Source organism: Pleurodeles waltl, chromosome 7 (genome assembly GCF_031143425.1).
Source record: "Pleurodeles waltl isolate 20211129_DDA chromosome 7, aPleWal1.hap1.20221129, whole genome shotgun sequence".
Lineage (NCBI taxonomy): Eukaryota > Metazoa > Chordata > Amphibia > Caudata > Salamandridae > Pleurodeles > Pleurodeles waltl.
The window spans coordinates 1128297939-1128317217 of record NC_090446.1 but is presented as its reverse complement, the minus strand read 5'-3'; the positions used below and the strand labels follow the sequence as shown (position 1 = coordinate 1128317217).

The following is a 19279-nucleotide window of genomic DNA, read 5'->3' as shown; positions in this document are numbered from 1 at the left end:
GCAAAATGCTTTTTTCTTGTTGCAAATGGCCGGTTCTGCGAATCGGGCCATTTGGGATGGGAAAAAAGCTTTGTACATGTGGCCCAGAGTCTTATGGGTCAGTGGTATCAAACCTATCTGTCCCAGAAGTGACACCTATCACAGAGTCCAAGAGGTTAGCCATTACTAATGCCATATCCTCAGGTTCTCCAAGACTCATGAGAGCACTTCAGCTAGATCAAGGAGACTGGCAAAATCTTCAGATCTTCTAAAGTTAGAGATTGATATGTGTTTTCATGCTCCTTTGTACAGTATGCCTCCAGCATCAGAGTAATCTCCAATCAAGACTGCTGTAAGCTGTAGTCTGGAAAGAACAGCTTGATAGGATCCAACATGCTTCTGTGCCTATGCTTTTTATTGTGTCTGCTGTGCATTATGGGATGGACTGATGACGTGCCCAAACAGAGGCAAGTCACCGAAGTGAACTAAGGCATGGACTACTGAATTATACTACGGGCTGGGGAACTGTTCAGTGTCTTAGCACAAGGAACCTTCGGCACTGTGACCAGTAGTTAAGTCTGCAACAAGTGTTTGGAGTAGCAGCAGCTTGGGAACAATACACTTAGATAACGGGATGGGTTTAACTGAATAGTGCAATGGAGGGAGAGATGGGGTAAGAGGTATTGGGGGAAAGAGAGGGAGGGGAAGGGAGGTGTAGGACAAACGGACAGAGAGAAAGAGCAAGTGTGCTTTGTGGTCCTCAAAGGGCCCTCAGCTCTCATACCCCTTTCCCTAGACTTGCAAGGCTTGCAATAATCTATCTGGCACAGAGAGAAAAATTATCTTGCGACCAGGTATCTTCATCTTCTTCAGAGGCACTCACACCATTGTGTAAGGTCTGTCAATGTGCCCACGTAGTAAGGTAAGGATCTCTGTAGTATGCATGTTACTTCATTGACTGAGAGCTTGCTCTACACTGTGACCAGTAGAGGAGGCCCTGTCCTTACCTCTGGATTTTGCTTCCTAATTATGAAATAGAAGATCCACTTTTGAGCAGATGAACAAGTGACTTGCTTTCATAGATTCACAAGCATGAATCATTCTGTTATAGAGAAGGGAGTCCCAAGGTAACATTTCAATATCAGTACAAAGACAATTCCTCTAGAAACAACAAGACCTTTAGTAACCAAGCTACCTCATTAGAAAATATCTAAACTTCAGCCAATGAGATGAAAGTGCACTGACCTCCACTCTTTTTAAAGGCTTCAATAGTTCAGATTACTATATCGCTAGTGTGAAAGGATGGTTTGATGTGAAATCTCTGAAGAGGAAGTGCGGAGGATTACATTTCTTAAATAAGGGCTATACAAGCAATTCTGGTCACACCACTAGCTTGCAGGGTATCTACAAGTTGAGAAAAGGAAAGTCACAGGGCATAAAATAATAACTGGTTCTGCTCCTCATTCCATTTCGTATTTCAAAATCAAATTCTTGGGAGAAGTAATATATTTTTGTGGCTCCTTCTCCAATCCTGACAGTTAATGTTAAGTCTTTCTTAGTGTACTCTTGCAGGACATTTGTCCCAAAGTCCTGAATTTCTGGTGCAGATGATGTTTTACTCCAATAGAAGATGCATCTTGCTTTGGGCTTGATCCCGACAAAGGTGTGACAATTCAATGATGTATCGATCAGACGACGACTGTGAGTGGGTATGGAAGTTTGGTCTTTCAGGAGCCATACCTTGACTAATAGTAATGCTTAATCAATGTGCTGTTTCTTAGCAGTTCCTTGACATCTAATCTGATTGAGGATAACACAAATGTGATGGGTAGAATTCTAGCAAAACTCCCAGTGCACCCAGGCTGCATTTTGGTTCATCATTATTCACCCATGCTGCTATCAAGACCAGACGTATGAAATTCAAAGTTGGTCCAATACAAACAGTCTAGCCTGAATTGCCAGAACAGGTTCCCTCTGAAAGGGAATACAAACAACCCTAAGCCAGTTTCCGCCTTCTTAATCCTCATCACAGAGTTATAGCCAAAGCCCTGCGGTATACTAACCTTGTGACCCATTTCTGAACATAACTGTCACATTTATACAGAGACCAGAAGATTGAAATCGCCCTTGGTCATTGACCGTGTACCCAAAATGCCAGACTAGGTCACATCTGATCAGGAACACAAGCAACGACAATCTGGTTTTGGCCTACTTGGGCATCAGTGAGGAACAAATTGAGTCTGGCGGCACTCTTAATCTGCCACGTATCCTTCATGGCCAGCCTCATCCGAAGTCTTGACCCTGGATGTAGAGTTTAAATGAGGTCTGGGACGTACCAAAGTAGCTTGTTTCCTAATATATAAGGTTTCATTTAGAAATTTCTGACCAAAAAAAAACAAGTGATTTAACATGTCTCAAGTTGTTCTAAAACCTTGGAATAAACTCTTACTTTTCTTTTGCTTTCAATGCTCTTATTTCAGTGATGTTGCATCACTGTATATATAGCAGTGCAAAAACATGTACATTTGTGGCTTTTCTGTGGGCATAACAACAGTGTTACATTTTAGCACCTCAATGTAGGTTGACGTTCCATCAATTAACTTTTAGAAAACTCATACAAGTCCAAATTCATCCAATTGCTGGCACACGCTGCACAGCATAAGCATCTGCAGCAGCCCCCGATGTAAACAAAATAAATAAATAAATACACATCGACATACAAGCCAACTCGACGTACAGCGCTCAAGCCCTTAATGAATAATACGAAGAGAACACTGCCCTTTCTCCAAAGTTCATCCTATGTGCTGGTGAGAAGGAGACTTCGGTTCTAAATCCTGTGATTACGGTAACATTGTAGAAAGCTGCAAAAGGTACTTGTGCTTATTTTGACGCCTAGGAGTTTGGAATCCGATGAATATTCAGACATTTCACATACGTTTCAATGTGTATGTTTGTTTAAACCACTCCTGCTGTTTTCTCACCACGCATGCTTTTTCCCCCTATTATGCTTCTTGGGGGCACTATACAAACCAGTCACATCGCCCTGCAGGGAAGATTCACCTAGAAGCTTTGGGATGGGAAACGGGCATTTGTTTAGTGGGCAGCTCTCTGCTACACTACATGTGAGTGTCACAAACCCCATGGCACAATTCATGAATTATCTACTTACTCTCTGGGGTGCAGTCTGTGAAGAGGGGAACCAGTAAAGGCACATTGTCAATGTTCTGCAGGTGAGGCCTCACCTGGTGGATTCCACGTGGGAGTTTGGCCTAAAGACAAGGAGGAGAGAATTAGATAAGGGTTATAGGTTGAAATCTACTCACACCCACCAGATAACCTATAAAGATCCCCGACTGCAAAGACTACGTATTCATGGGAGGTCTCCAAGTGCTACAGATCCCTACAGCACGGAGCAGCCCTTGTACTCTCTTGTACGAGGCTGGTTACCTATCAGGACAGGCCTGTCCTTCCTGTATGGTTGAAGACTTGTAGGTTCTCCCCACATAGCCTTAAAAACACTCATATGGGTGCAGCCCCTCTCCACTCCTTATATAGAGTGGCCCCCTGACACTGCACCAGTGATTAACTCTTATTTTGTGTGCAGAGCTCAAGCACCGGTATTTAGCACAGTGCTATCGATGAAAACCACGCTTCTGCATAGTATAAGTCCTGCATATAGTTGCGGGTTCCCCTTTGTGGATAACACTATTAAGTGTCTAGGCCTGCCCTTCATGATTCCGAGCCAGAACCACATTTCAACTGAACCACTCTCCCCAAATGCTAGTGAAGCGCTGCCTAACATTACCATAGCACACGAGCAGGGACATACCCGCACTGTCCTGTGAGCACACACAGCAGTTCGAGATCTAGCCTAGGAAGGGACGCACGCGCCCAATAAAGACCTGACTGAAAGGGGGCTGTGTAGAAATGTGACAACTAAGATAAAGTATGTAGGGCTGAATGTCTCTGGAACAACATCTGTGTGAAACCCCACTTATCATTTGAACATTCTGGCAGGCCTGGTATGCTTTCTGGTGCAGGAGACCTGTATCGAGAGCCTCTTGATAACGGCTCTACATGATTATGGCATGTTGCTCACAGAAAGCTAATCTGTGTTGGCTTATGGTCCTCTTAAGGTGGTACTCCTTTGAGCACAATCACATTCATTTTCCACGCACAGTCTATGACACTGATAATGGTACCCTAACTTCACAGCTGGAAATGCCTACTTGTCATTTCTCGTGAAATCTGTGCAAGATATCATACCCATCATTCCCCTAGTATATGATGGGGTGCATGTGCATGTTTGCATGGTTAGATATGTGTGAGGTGCAACGCCAAGGTGCTCCCCCCCCCCACATGCATTAAGACCTTCAAGAAGTAGGGTGCTTCATTACGTAAAAGCTAACAAAAAGACAACAATCTCCCCTCGCCAGCATGTCGCCTCCTGCGCTGCTCCTGTACATTCGTCCTCCTTTTTGAATTATTTGTGAAGCCAACTACACTGCTGGCTTTCAATACTCATCACCAGGAAGTACCTTTTGTGCTCTGGCTAAAAATACAAACCGATTCCAGCAGTTCAAGGCATGACCTGAGAGTCTGCAACACTTAGACAAAGAGTCTGACCTAATGACCTACACCGTCCATGGAAAACACTGGCCTGCTGTCCTACCCTCCAATCCTGTGCTTTATTCTGGAGGTAGGAACTTATACTACACAAGAGTCACACTGAAAATGTAACCCTCCAAAGACTGCCATGGAGCTGCAGCTAACTGAAAGATGAATACACCGTGGGTGGGGAGGGATTTCACAAATATTTGCAGTTAACTTTAAACGTGATTAGTCATTTGGAAAGACCACTAGCTCTCAGAACAGGACATAAGTGAGCCCCCTATCAAGTACTGCACACCCATGTGGAGAAAGGAAGGAGTAGAACCAGAATCCATGGCTGCCTTCCTGTAAGGAACTACAATGAAATTATTTAGAGTGCCGAGAAGATCTAAGCAGCCATGCTCTGCTGAAAAGGTGGTTAGACCACACTACTTGCTGATAACTACCCTTCACCACCAGAGTTTCAGGTGCCTTGTGCCTGTGCTGCCTCGAGGTACTTAGCAATGCTAAGTCAGTGTGAGGCCAGAGGAAATGCTTTACTTGCCCAGCCACAACACAAAGCTAATCAACCCAAGAAATCGACTTGACGAAGTACTGCAGTCATGAGGCAGACGTGTTTATTTGAGAGAAGCACCCCCATAAGGTAGGCTGTCACCACTGTAAGACTCTGTAACCCGAAGAATTGAGGATGACCTATGACCATCTGACAGGCACTCTATAAGGTGACCTGAGACCATCGTGAGCCCCAGTTTCCCAAAAGCATGAGGCTGATTTATATCCATATGAGAGTCACCCTGTGAGGTGGCCCGTCATCGCAATGAGTCCCGCACCCCACAGCGGTCCAGTCAATATGGGATAATGTAGAATCCTGCTGGACGCATCTGGTAAGATGGCCTGTCTCTGTCACCAGCCTCTGCACCGCACAAACATATGTAACCCCTATATGACTACCATAAACTGCAATAAAGTCCCATGGACAACACAATCACCATCTAAGCTAGGGTGACTCCCCAGCACCTGCATTTTGTAGCCCCAACATGTCGATGCAGCAGCCCAGCACAGCAAGTGCACCCACACCACTGTAGGCCAACCTGACAACTCTCAACAACCCAGACTGCTGTGAAACAGCTCATTACCTAAGGCAACTTCCCTGTCTCAACAGGTAACAGACAGGTCAAACATTAAAGAGACACTGAACTCTATTGTGAGTTCACAAACACAAGAGGCTCTGATTTGTAATACATGAAAGCGCCAGAGAATCAGACAGTAGACTTTGCACTTGGCTAAACCCTAGCTTAAATTCATGTATGTTTGTAACCCTTGCACAACTTCACTCTCTGCGATGAGAATAGATAGCGGGATAAGCATGATTAGTGACATGGCTTAAGGCAAGAAAAATGCTGTATAACCTCATTAAGTATGTTAGCATTGTATATTAATATTGTGCAAGGTTTTTTTCTTAAAAGAAATAACATTGCTTAGAGAACCAAACTATTGAGAGTGATATATGCACTGCCTGAGCTACATGTTTATTATCAACACCATTCTCCAAGCGCAAGTCCTGACTATTTGACCAAACTGCCCCTTAAATGTCAAAGCCTAAAAGGAGCCTGTTCACAGTTCAGTGGGTTCATTGTAGTAACTAGTTCTGAGTCTCAAGGAAAAGTGTCACTACTTGTCCTCACTTGTGTAGGCCAAGAGATCTGACCTGACAAAGCGACAACATCTGTTCTATAAGAGATTACAATATTTGAAAGGATTGATGATAATATGGCACATTACAGTGAGTTGCAGTACAGTTTGTAATCCTTATGCTCAGAACAACTTGTGATCTCATGGACTAATACATTCGACAAAGGGGAATACAGACGTTTATTTGTCTATGCCTGGAGCTTTAACAAAAACACAAGAGCAAATATCTAAAGAAAACCTACCTAATTCACCAAGGAAGGACCCAGACCCTAATCTCTAGGGGAATCCACCAACCTATCATGAGGGAAGTAGCCTTGTACATAAGGAAGAAGCCTACCTATGGGCCCTCTGCTCCCTTGCTTAACCATTCTCACCTTGCATCAAGTTCAGTACGTTTACCAAAGTATTAGTGTGAAAGAAAGGAGGCTTGGCAATTTCACATTCCCACTACAGCATCTCCAACTCACGCGAGAAGTGTCAGATACTAAGAGGAAATAAGTCCAACAGTGTCAAATGTATGATATCACTAGCCTGCCATGTGACCTCTGACATTTTGTACAAGGGGTATGGAAGAGGGTCCATACTTTCTCATATAAAAAAAAGTATACTCAAGTTTCTCAAGTTTATTTATTTCATGAATTGGAACTCCTAAGAGGTCCACATGCTTAACCAATACATAAAATAGCACAAAACAGCATAAAACATTAGTTATAAGATTCCAAAGGGAAATGAAGAAATATCAGTTATACAGTCACAATACTAAAACAAGCATTTACAATGCATCGGGTCTCGCGTTTGCTCATGTTAGAGCTGATCCCGTTGTAAACTCCTAACCCGACTTTTCACCTATCGGGCAAAAGTGCATTTATATACATAACCCTAAAAAGTGAAACTATGTAAAGCGCTCAACTTCTGCCAAGCGAGATCGGGCTTGCAAATTAGAGAAAAAGTAGTCCACGAGCCCGATGGAAAACAGCGAGCCTCGCATGTTTTCTGTACTTGGTCGCTGCGCTCGAGGAGGGCTAGCCACCGGAAAAGGAATGAGTTATGCCTGCCTTCGACTAATGAACGCAAGCAGATTTTATTAGGCAAGCCCACGATCCAATAAAAAACACTGATGTGAAGTTGATAGGGCTCCGAGCCCTTTTCTAAATACGTAAGAGTCTCGCTGCGATACGCATGCGCGAGTGCATGCAACGCAGGCTCGACCCTAAAGAGCAAAAAGAAGAAAAAAAAAAATAGTAACATTGAAATTCAAGAAAAAAAGCAAAGTGCCTCAAACAGTGCCACACGGTACCCTAGAGGAAACCTCTCATGTTAAAGACCCTAGCGTACCGTGATATTTTATTCGATAAAACAGTTGTGCAGCGTAGACCTCCAGTCCGGAATAAAAAGTAATCAATGAAATCCAGGACAATCAACCCATAGCATCATGAGGAAGCATTATACAGCACCAAAAGATCTCATCATAATCCTCAAAAACTACCTTGAGTAATTCACTTTCAATCATCTTGATTATCACCAATACAACAAGACTCAGGAGATTTAAAAAACTGAAAAAATTAAAAAAAATCCTAAAACTGAATAATTCATTGGGAGGATTAAATACGGCTTCCAACGCTTCTCCAGCAGTGTGAATATTAAAATACAAATAGAGGGGTTTCAGCCATTTTTTCCTGGCCATGGTTAGAGCCAGACAAAAATATAATACATGCTTACAATTCTGTACGCCCAATTGAGAAAGATCACAATTATTATCAGATCCATCCCACCTGGAGGTTAGATCTCTAAGAGGCAGTCTATCTAATCTCAACAAAATGTAAAGGCGCCTCACCCTATGTGGAAGATTCCAGGCAAGATATGGCTGAGATTGTTTAAAAGTTACTGATTCAGTTAACTTGGCCATTCTCCTCTTACTGCTGCAGAACTCTAAGTCTGAAGAGAAGCTTTTCGACCAAGTCACTACCTTTAAAAAAACATTTTTCAAGTGGTGGGCGGAAACGATTGAATCAAGTCTTGATTTAGTTCAAGCAATTGTAAACCTAGATTATAGTTTCTAAAAACTTTGATTTTTTTATTTTAATCTACTAAAAATTGCTACATAAGCTACGTTTCTTAGAATGGATGCCTTACTATGGGCAAAACTATAAGCCCTCCTGACCACAGCCACTAGACCCTGTACAAAAACGTTTTAATACCAAATTCCATCCTTAAAGCTGCCACTGAGGCCGAGTTATTACATAAGGCTCGGCGGCGTCTTCATATATGCCCTTCCATCTTATCAAGAAAGAAAAACAGTATACAGACATAGCACTGGTGCAATGCATGCTCCCCTTGAATAGCTGCTCTGCACTGACTACTGCTACAAACACATGGGCTCTCTGCACAAGCCCATACAAAAGCACCACATGCACTTAAGTAAAGCAATGTACTTAGACTCACACATCCCCAATGAACACTTCTCCATATCACAGCACCTGTACAACCATGCACAACAAAGAGCATCTTTACCACAGCATTCCCCCACAGCACTGCACCATCTTATATACCTGCTCTGCACCAACCACTGCTGGAAACACATCCTAGAACACTAAGACATCATATGTCTAGATCCTACACTGCTGAGACATGATGTCCTTAAACTTGATCTTCATTGCAGTGTACAGATCCTACATCAATAAAGTCTTATCCTAAACCACTACTGCACTTGTCCAGATCTACAAAAATGATGTGTTGTTTTCTAATTTAGGCTGACAGAGGAGAGTGTTCTGATTTTGCATAACATAGGTACTACGCCCTTGTGCTATGTCCACTTTCTAGCTCATTAAAGGACATTGTTTCTGATTCAAAATCACAGAGGCACAAGAAATTAGTTACTTACTTGCAACTCTAGTTTCCCAACATTGGTATCTGTTATATATTCACATGCTAAAATCATTCCCTGTTGTCAGGCTGGGAATCCCTGGTACATTAAAATAGCAGTATACAGTATAAAATATACAGCATACTGTATATAATGTAAAATGTCCATAGGTCTGGAACGCCATAGTATGTTTAGTAGCACATCCACCTCATTTAAAAGAACCTAAACTTCAGCCAATGAGGTGGAAGCTTAAGCTCTTGTACTTTGCCTAGAGTAGTGGTCTTTAAACTGTTCGAAGCCACCCCCCTCCCTCCCCCCAATTAAAAAAAAAACAAAACAATATCCGGCCACCCCTCTGAAGTTTTCACAATTATTATTATATGAAATTGGTAGCATTTAAATATGTCTAGACTTATTTACACATTGGAGTTTTGAAAATGCAATCAAATAGATGATGCCAAACATACTATTCTGGTCAGGCAGGCCTTACTAATATGTAAAAGTATCCACAGTGTGATTATTAGAAGTGGAGTTGGGCTTTTGAAGAGCATTTGAAGTTCCTTCCTTTTTGACACATAATCCCAGGTTGCATATCAATGACAAAACATGTTAATAATGGCCCATTACGGAGCTGGTTTACTGCGGCCCCTTTTTTCAGCTTAAAACAAAGCCCTGTTATCAGCATAGTGCTTCTTTTGACCAGAGTCTGGAGCCTCACCTGGGATCACTTGAGCCCCTCCCCCCAGTTTGAAGACCCCTGCCACAGAGGATACAACAGCTCAGATTTCAAAGCACAAATGTGAACAAATATGCTGAGCTTTTGACCAGTGAGGAGGGAAAGCCACATGTGATTATATAAAAGAAACCAATGTTGAAGAACTGGAGTCACAGGTTAGTAACTCATTTCTTCTACAACATTAGATCTTTTATATATTCACATGCTTGAATCAGAATAGTAAGCAGTATACACTATGAAATACAACAAAGAGGGACCAGGCTCACCTTTAATGAAACAGGTTTCTCAGGATGGCTGTTTAACTGCTGCATCAGCTTCTGCGTTCATGTCTATGCTGTAATGCTTCGTGAACGTATGGCTGCTCCTTCAGGTTGCTGCATGGCAGATGTCTTTCAAAGGCAACCTAGCACAGAGCGTTGCAGTTGAAGCCATGCTCCTGGTGGAATGCGCCCTCACTCTTTCCTTGAGTGGACCCTTGACATGACAGAAATTAATACAGGCTGAGAGTCAATGAGCTATCCCCTGTTTAGAAAGGGCTTCACCTTTTCGTGATTGACCAAATGATACAAATAGCTGGTCACATGTGTATATGTACTTTGTTTCATCTATAGAGAATTTGAGACAGCTACGCAAGTCAACAAAAGGTAATTATCTTTCTGCTACAGAAGAAAGGTTGGGAAAGAAGGATCTAAGAATGACTGGCTCATGTAAATGGAAGTCACTAGGCACCTTAGGAATAAACCTAGGATTGGTTCTGAGTATCACCTTGTCCTTAGTGAACTGGAGAAAAGGTTCTCTGATGGTAAATATCTGAATGTCTCACAATCTGCTCGCAAATGTCAAGAGCAAGGAGCAGTGTTTTCTATGAGACATATTTTAAGTTTGCTCCATATGTAGGCTCAAAAGTAGGTAACATCAGCTGGGCGAGGATTGTATTAAGCTCCCATGGAACCGGAGAATGTCGAAGAGGCGGAAATGCTCTAAAAAGCCCTTTCATGAAGTATTTAGTGATCCTTTGAGAAAACATGGTACACGTTGATGTGTCAGTCCTTCTAAATGTAGAGATTGCAGCCAGATGGACCCTGACTGGAGCACCTTTGGCCAAACATAACAAATAATTAGTAAGTTGTATTGGTCACAAGAGCTAGAGCCTGTGCCAGAAAGATCCAAAAAGCCAAATTCTAGGTGGTCAGGTACCATGCTGTCAAATTCAGCGACTTGGAATCATGGTGAAGAATCACTCCATGATGTCTGGACAATATCCTGGAATGCAACTTCAAAAAAACGCCTGGACATTTTGCCAACTGCAGCAGCTCGCTGTACCAGTACTGGTGAAGCCACTTCGGAGCAATGAGGACAGAGTGCAATAGTCTACCTTCGCCTTCTTCAAGACAATAGGGATCAGGGGAAAAGGAGGAAAGTGGTAGGTAAATAATTTGGATCGACTGATCGAAAGAGCATTGCCAATCATTCCTGGCTGACAAAACCGGTTTGTGAAGCATGGGCATTTCCTGTTCGGAGAGGCAAACAGACTGTTTATGGGACTACCCCACTGATTGAAAATGTAATCCACCGGTTTCTGCTTTAGTTCCCACCCGTAACAATATGACATTTGCCAGCTGAGTGCATCCGTCTAATTGTTTTGGCAGCCTGGCAGATGTTCCACAGCAATGTCTAGCCTGTGAGAAATGGGCCAGTTCCATAGCAGCTGAGCTGACCATGTTCCTGCTTGCTTGGCTATGTAGAACATAGATGTTGGGTTGTCTTTTTGGACTAGGATGGGCAGACCTACCAATCTGGGGAGAACAATTGTATACCTTGTCTTACGGCAGAGTTCCAACATACCAATGGGGAGCCTGCTTTCTGCATCTGACCAGAGGCCTCCGGTTGAAAGCTCTTGTGAGCGGGCTCCCCAACTGTCCAAAGATGCATCTGTGGTGACTAATAACCTCTCTATTGCCGGCAGAATAGAAAGGCCTACAGTTAGGTTCGCTGGAATCCTCCACCACATTAGCCCTTGCTACAAACGTCTTGTGACATGGACCATATCTTACAACAAGCCTTCTGTTTGTTTCCTTTGCAAATATAGTTCTTGCTGAACAGGTCTCGACCGAAGCCTGAATAACTGAATGAGGCCTATACATGATGCCATCACACGTATCAGAGATTTGTATTGCCTCACTCTGAGTGATGGTTTTTCAGCACGTCTTTGCCATTGTCTGTAACATTCTCACTCTTTCTGCCAATGGAAATGCTTTCTCCAACTGAATGCCAGCTACTGTTCCCAGAAACTTGATCTTTGTTTGGGGTTCCAACAATGATTTCTCCCTGTTCAAAGTGAGGCCTTATCTCTGGAAGAGACTAATGCAATCATTTGTGGAAGGTTTTGCTCTTTCCCTGTATGACACTTTCACTGACCAGACATTCAGGTACGGGAACACCTGGTGACCTTCTGTCCTAAGAAAAGCTGCTACTGGAGCAAGACATTCTGTGGACATTATTCCTGCTGATTTGGGTCCAAAAGGGAGTGCCTTGAACTGGCAGTGCTTATCGGCTACTGAGAATCAAAGTTACCTTCTGTGTATTTGATGAATGGGTATCGAAGTATGAATCCTGAAGGTCCAGAAATCCCCTTCCGCAAATCATCAGGAGGACATCTAGCAAAGTGAGCATCCAAAATGACTTTTTTTTAATTTATTTTTTATAAAACTTGCTCCGCTCTCTTAGATCCAGTATTGGTCTCCATTGACTTCTCTTCTTTTTAGCCCTGGAGAACATGAAATAAAAACCTTGATTCCTTTTGCGATTTGGGGATAGTCTCTATGGCTCCTTCAAAGAGAAGTGTAATGAATCTCCGGGACCATGCGCAAAAATTAAGATGCATGCCGACTTATTTCACCATGTGAGAGAACGCAAGGTTTTAGTCGCTGAGACGGCAGAGAATGAGACTCCACTACATGACACAAGGGAGTTGAAAGACGAGGAAGGCAGACAGCACGGCGCATTCTGGGAGACCACAAACTCACTGTCGAGGGAGACCAACAGCCCAGGTCAAGGTAAGAAGAGCCCAGAGGAAGAGGAGACAGCTCCCTTTGGGAAGAAGGGAGCTTACCCAGAGAGCACAGAAGCAGAGCCCAAGTAGGAAGGAGAGCCATGCCCAGAGTGAGGGAAATAGAAACCAGAGGCAGCAACCGACCACGTGCACACCAGGTGGCCCAGAGAAGCAGGAGGACACCTGGTTACCACCCCAGGTACCACCACAGCGGCACTGGGGGAGGGCGTTGGCCAGAGGCAAGTGCTCGTGTTTCTATTTCTACAGTGGTTGGGGTGGTAGTGTTGTGTAGTCATTTTAACTCTAGTTTTATACACGTTATTTTAGCATACTAGGCCTGCCACTTTGCACTATAACCTAGATATTTTTGTTCAGCTTTGTTTTATTATTTTAACAATAGCCACATTTGCGGTCTTGTTTTATTTTCTCTATCCAGCTGTTCTTTGCCTAGGTCAGCACTGCATTCTTAAACAAGACATTTCTTTCACTCTGTGCTTTTCTCAAGGCTGCAGTAAGACAGGTTGCTGGCAAAAGTGGTACACTTTGTCTCCAATGTTCACAGAAACATACACACTCTTACGAGGGGATCCTTTCTTGGAACATCAGCTGTTTTATTATAAAAACACTACTTTGACCCATGTACATTAGAGGGAGATTCCAGCCAGATGACCACGACTCTATGCTGATTGCTTCGCTGCAGCTGCTTATGTAGACCACAGGCCTCTTGCTCAGGTATGAGGGATGATGTCTTACCAGGGGAAACCTGAAGGGCAGAATTAGAGTTTAACATGCTGTGCTCTAACATAGTTTAGGTAGGAACTATCCTTATAAACTCTAGTGACAATATGGTAGCGTTATTTTTGTGTTTTACACTCCTGGTCACAATTTTAATCCTATTGTGCTTCATCGTCCTAATTATTGCAATATATGCTTTATTATCTAAAATGCAGTTACTTCAAAAACAACCTCATTGAACTATACTCTACCTCTGATTGTCCTTGCACATGTGAGCAAAATATAACTGAGAGAAACGGATGAGATCTGAGTGACTACGATTCACCCGAGGAGTCATTTATGTCATGCGCCCGGTTGCCCAATCATCCCTGCTCTTGGGTGGAGATGAGGCACTGCTAGTTAGCCGGAACAAAACCTGTATTAGGCCGACAGGTGCCACATGGTGCAGGATTAGACTCAGCCCCCCGCAGTACAGGTGATTCTGCCGCCGAATCCAGTAGTGTCATTAGGATAATGAGAATCTACGTGAAAGTAGTAGCACAAAGGGGCACCTCACTAGGGAAAAGGGAGGAGGCACACCGGGTGTGAAGATAGAGTTGCACTCCCAACCCAGGTGGCGGGAGCACATAGGGAATCTTTGTAAGAAATAACCAGGCATTGACACTTTTAGTATGGTTTACACTGAGGACCTCCACCCGCCTGGTAATTGGAGCACTTGAGTAAAAACAGCCGGGAGAGGAAATCCAAGACACTGTCCTTCCTTGAAAGAAAAGGAGATACATAGAACATTGTAGCTATAGTATCCCAGTCACTCAATCAAGAACACCTAAAACTCTACCTATTACGATTGTGTGTCTCACCGACAGGGACAGTGGTGTCAGAAGTGGGATCCTGTGTCTGCCAAGATGACACAAACCATGCCCTCAGAAGAGATGATATCTCAACTGGCCAAGGTGCAGCAGCATCTGCAACTGATTGTCAAGCAGCAGGCACAAGCGGCTCAGCAGGACCGGAAAATACTCCAAACTGCCTTGAAAGGTTAATCAGATTTGTTGACTTCAAACCAACATGGACATATTGTGGTTGAAGGATGCGATCCCTAGTGCCCATGTTCACCATAATGCCCCTAGCACTGTAATGTATAAATATCAAGAAGGCATTGGCCCTGATTATTTCTTTATACATTTTGAACAGGTGGCCTCTACAGCAGCATGGACCCAAGAACAGTGGTGTCTGTACAAAGTGCAACTGTTTTCCAGAAAGCATCAAGCAGCATACCATGAGGCCAATCCCACCAGCACAACAGCCTACACGGACATCAAAAACGCCAGCCTAGAGAGACTGTGATGTGACCCTGAGTTTTATTGGGCACGGTTCCATAAAGAGAAGTGGACAACATGGGACAAATAGGATCCAGAACATGGAGATTCACTGGCTCCAACCAAGCACTTCCGGAGAGGGTGTATTTTGAGCAATTCCTCGATGCCCTTCTCCCAAGTACACAAAATTCGGTGAAACAACATTCCAATCTCATAACTGCCAGTGCGGTCGAGTTGGCCTCTGCCTTTCACCATTCACCCAACTTCAAAACTTCCACTTCTAGGCCACCCTATCCACTAGCCAGTGGGTCACCCCGAAGTAGAACTCGGAGCACCAGCAGCAAACCCTCAGGAAAAGCCCCAAAGGGGGTAATGAACATCCCCAATGTACACAATTTTCCACTATGCAGAGTGGGGACACATAGCCCACCAGTGGCCCCAGCGAGCCTGACAGGTCAATGAAAATTGGATACACCTGAGGCCTGATTCTATCTATGGGGACAGCTCCAAGTCAGTTGAAGGAACTAATGAATCTCAACGGCAGGACCCTTTAGGTGGTTGTGGATACCAGGTGTCAATGTACTGTGGTAAGCCAGGAGCGTGCTAATAGGACTCAGATGAGTGAAGGAGAGAGTGTTAGTTTAAAGTGTGTTCACAGAGATAGGCAAGTGTATCCAGCAATGGAGCATCTAACAGAGATAGGAGAGAGCCACAGATTAGGAAAGAAAATTAGTTACTTACTTGTAACTCTAGTTCTCCAGTATTGGTATCTTTCATAGATTCACATGCTTGAATATTCACAGTCATCAAAGTGTGGGAGTTCCACTGTAACCTTATTAAGCAATACATGTTAGTTTCATAGGCTATAATGGCAATGCACATTCTGTTTAATCGCCTATCTACTTCCTTTCAAAAAAAAAAAAAAAAAAAAAAAAAAAAAGGGACTAAAATTGACCTATGACCAATCAGATGCCAGCACCCTCTAGAACACTCCCAACAGAGGCTGTTTCCCCCAGATGTTCGAGCACTAGTGTGCATTTAACCTGTAGCATGAGTGAGGGGAGCCTCTAAGGGAGGAGGGTGGGTCGCATGTGAATCTATAAAAGATACCAATACTGGAGAACTACAGTTACAGGTAAGTAACTCATTTTGTTCTCCAGTATTGTATGTTTCATAGATCCACGTGCTTGAATCAGAATAGCAAGCAATATAGTAAAATTAAATATACAATAGTTTTTGAGAAACAGAATTAGCGGATGGTGGGAGAACAATAAAGAGGCTCACCTTAATGAAAGTGATGTCGCAACACTGCCTGCTCCCCAGCCGTATCCGGCTTATGGCTCTCGTCTGGGCAATAATGTCTTGTAAATGTGTGCCTGCTGGACCAAGTCGCCACCCTTCTGATGTGCTGAATTGGAACTCTGCAAAGAGGGCTGTAGACGTGGCCATAGCTCTCATAGAATGGGCTGATACTGTGCCTCGTAACCTTTTACCAGTTTGAGCATGACAATATACCAGTAGCTATCCATCTTACAATAGTTTGCTTAGTAACTGAGAGACCTTTCCTGATACCTCTGTATGCCAGGAACAACTGGTCTGATCTCCTTATGTGACGAGTTCTGTGTAAATAGAATTTGAGAAAGCTTTTGACATCTAGTGAGTGGAGGGATTTTTCTGCTGGTGTCTATGGATTTAGAAAAAACGTTCTGAGAACAACTGGTTCATTCAAATGGAAATCCAATGGAACTTTCTGAATTAATTTAGGGTTTGTCCTGAGGATAACACTGTTTGCAGTGAACTGCAAGAAATGTTGTTTGATGGTGAAAGCCTGTATATTGCTCACCCTATTTGCAGAAGTAAGAGCCAAAAGTATTGCCATTTTCCAGATGACACTTTAGTTCCGATCTGTGTATCGGTTTGAATGGTGGTTTCCTTAGCTATCGTAAAACTATGTTCAGACACCACACAGGCGGGGGTTTCTTAACTGGTGGAAAGGCCCTGAAGAGACTCTTGATGAACTGTTTAATTATTCGAGAAGAGCTCAAGGATGGAACGGTATTGGGGTGTCTTAAGCCTGCAATTGCAGCCAAGTGTACTTTTTTCAAAGAAAGTGATAGTTTAGATTTTGCCAGGTGATGTAAGTATGGAATAATCTGTTCTGCAGTGCTTTGAGTGGGTGGAAGTTCATGGACTTGCACCAAAGACAGAAGCGCTTCCACTTGAGCTTATAGGTTTTGTTTGTTGCCTCGGCTCTTGCCTTTGCCAGTATTTCTCTGCAGTCTGTTGGAATGACTAGCGATGCAAACTCATTGTATTCAGGATCCAGGCTAAGTGTAGAGATGCTGGGACCGGATGCAGTATCTGGCCCCAGTTCATTGTCAACAGGTCCGCCGTCACCCTGGGTTGCCAGTGAGGTTGCTCTGAGAGGAGAAGGAGTTTGGCGAACTGGTACTGCCTAGGCCACCTGGCCTTCAGAAGAAGTCTGCAAGGTTCTCTCTTCATTTTGTTTATTACCCTTGGGATCAATGAAATCGGCAGAAAGGCATAGGCATATACTCCTGACCATTCCATCGAGAACACAGTCCCCCATGATCCCTCTTGGGGATGCCAGCTTGCAAAGGACAGGCATTCTTGTTGCAAACAGGTCGAGCTTCGGCCTTCCCCAGCGCTGGAACAGCTCCTTTGTCCTGCTCTGATTTAGTTCCAATTCGTGGTATGGAATGGTGATTCTGCTTAATGAATCATCAAGGAGATTGTATACTTCTGGTACATATTCCGCTTAGAATAAGCATTATTGAATTGTTGAAGCACCCAGGTCCAGATGTTTTGAGCTTGAGCAAAAAGCGTCTGGGAACGCGTTCCTCCCTACTCGTCCAGATAGGGTATTGTCTGTTTGCATGAGGACCGACGAGCCAGTGATGTTGGGACGAAAGGCCTTAAATGCTAAGGCAATAGCCTTGAGTTCCAGTTGGTTGATATGGAGTTTTCTCTCTTCTGTGGACCATTTTCCACTTATCCTCAATTTGTGGAGGTGCGCTCCCAAACCTTCTAATGATGCATCTGCGGTTTATATTAAATCTGTTATCGTTTGTAAGTATCCGAGACCCTCCGTTAGGTTGAGGGGTTGTGCCCACCATAATATCTCCGATTTCATTGTTGCGGTAATGTGAATAGGATCGTAGAACGAGCCCTGTGTCTGGATCCACTGCTCATCGAGTTGTTGCTGAAGAGGCCTCATGCGTAAGCGACAGTTTGGGACCAAGGGAATGCATGAGTAAATCATTCCCCTGAACGACTTGTATATTCAGACAGAAACTTTTTTTCGTTTGGAAAGTTTGGTTGCAAGTTGGTGGATGTTTGCCTGTCTGCTCTGGTAGGGAAAGGCTTTGTCCTTCACTGTGTCCAGAATGGCTCCCAAGAAAGTCAACCTTGTTGGTTTCAGCTGTGACTTTGGATAATTTGTCGAGAGGCCTAGACTGCTGAATAACAAAAGACAGGTGGCTGTTGCTTCCGCTGTTTGTCTTGACGTAGGGGCTTTTATCAGCCAATCGTCCAAGTACGGGAATACTTGGATCCCCTGTTGCCTGAGATGAGCAGCCACCGGGGACATCATCTTTGTGAAAATTCTGGGGGCAGATTTTAGCCCGAAAGGCAACACTCGGAACTGAAAGTGTATTCCTGCTATCTGCAAACATAGGAATCTGTGATGAGCCAGGTGTATTGGTACATGGAAATACGCATCCTAAAGATCTAATGACACCATGTAATCTTTGTGGTTAAGTAGTTGTATCTCTTCTTTGTGTGCCTTCGTGACAGTTGGTGACAGTTGAATGTCAGACCAAAGGATCTCCCTGGTACAGAAATTGTAATGATTTTCCCTAAAAACAACTCACAGTACAGTAGTGCTAAAGATAGTGTTGGTTCAATTTCAGTGCAGACCAAAATGGAAACAATTTAAGGTTCACTGAAAGGATAGAGCTTAGCTCTGATAGGAAACTCCCTCTCACATGATGTGTGGTAGAAATATGAGCTATGGTTGCTTCTAGGGGGAAATAAGAGAGTTTAAGCTTCCACCTCACTGGCTGAAGTTTGGGTTCTTTCAAATGAGGTGGATGTGATAATAAATATACTAAGTTGTTCCGAAGGCCATTTTACATTATATTCTGTATGCTGTATATTTAACAATGTTTACTTCTATCTTAATATATCAAGGATTCCCAGAATGAGGGCAAGAAATGATTCAAGCATGTGAAAAGATTCAATGTTGGAGAACTGTGAAAATGCTGCAAAAG

At 43.5% G+C, this 19279-nt stretch overlaps 1 protein-coding gene across 9 annotated transcripts in view; it reads right to left on the bottom strand.

Annotated features, from left to right (window-relative positions):
• TMEM94 (transmembrane protein 94) overlaps nt 1–19279 on the bottom strand; it is a 543968-nt gene that overhangs the window by 112725 nt on the left and 411964 nt on the right. For all 9 annotated transcript variants that reach the window (XM_069200153.1, XM_069200150.1, XM_069200148.1 and 6 more), the window contains one exon: nt 3149–3248. In XM_069200153.1, the coding sequence (XP_069056254.1) occupies nt 3149–3248 (100 nt within the window). The remainder of the gene's footprint in view (nt 1–3148; nt 3249–19279) is intronic.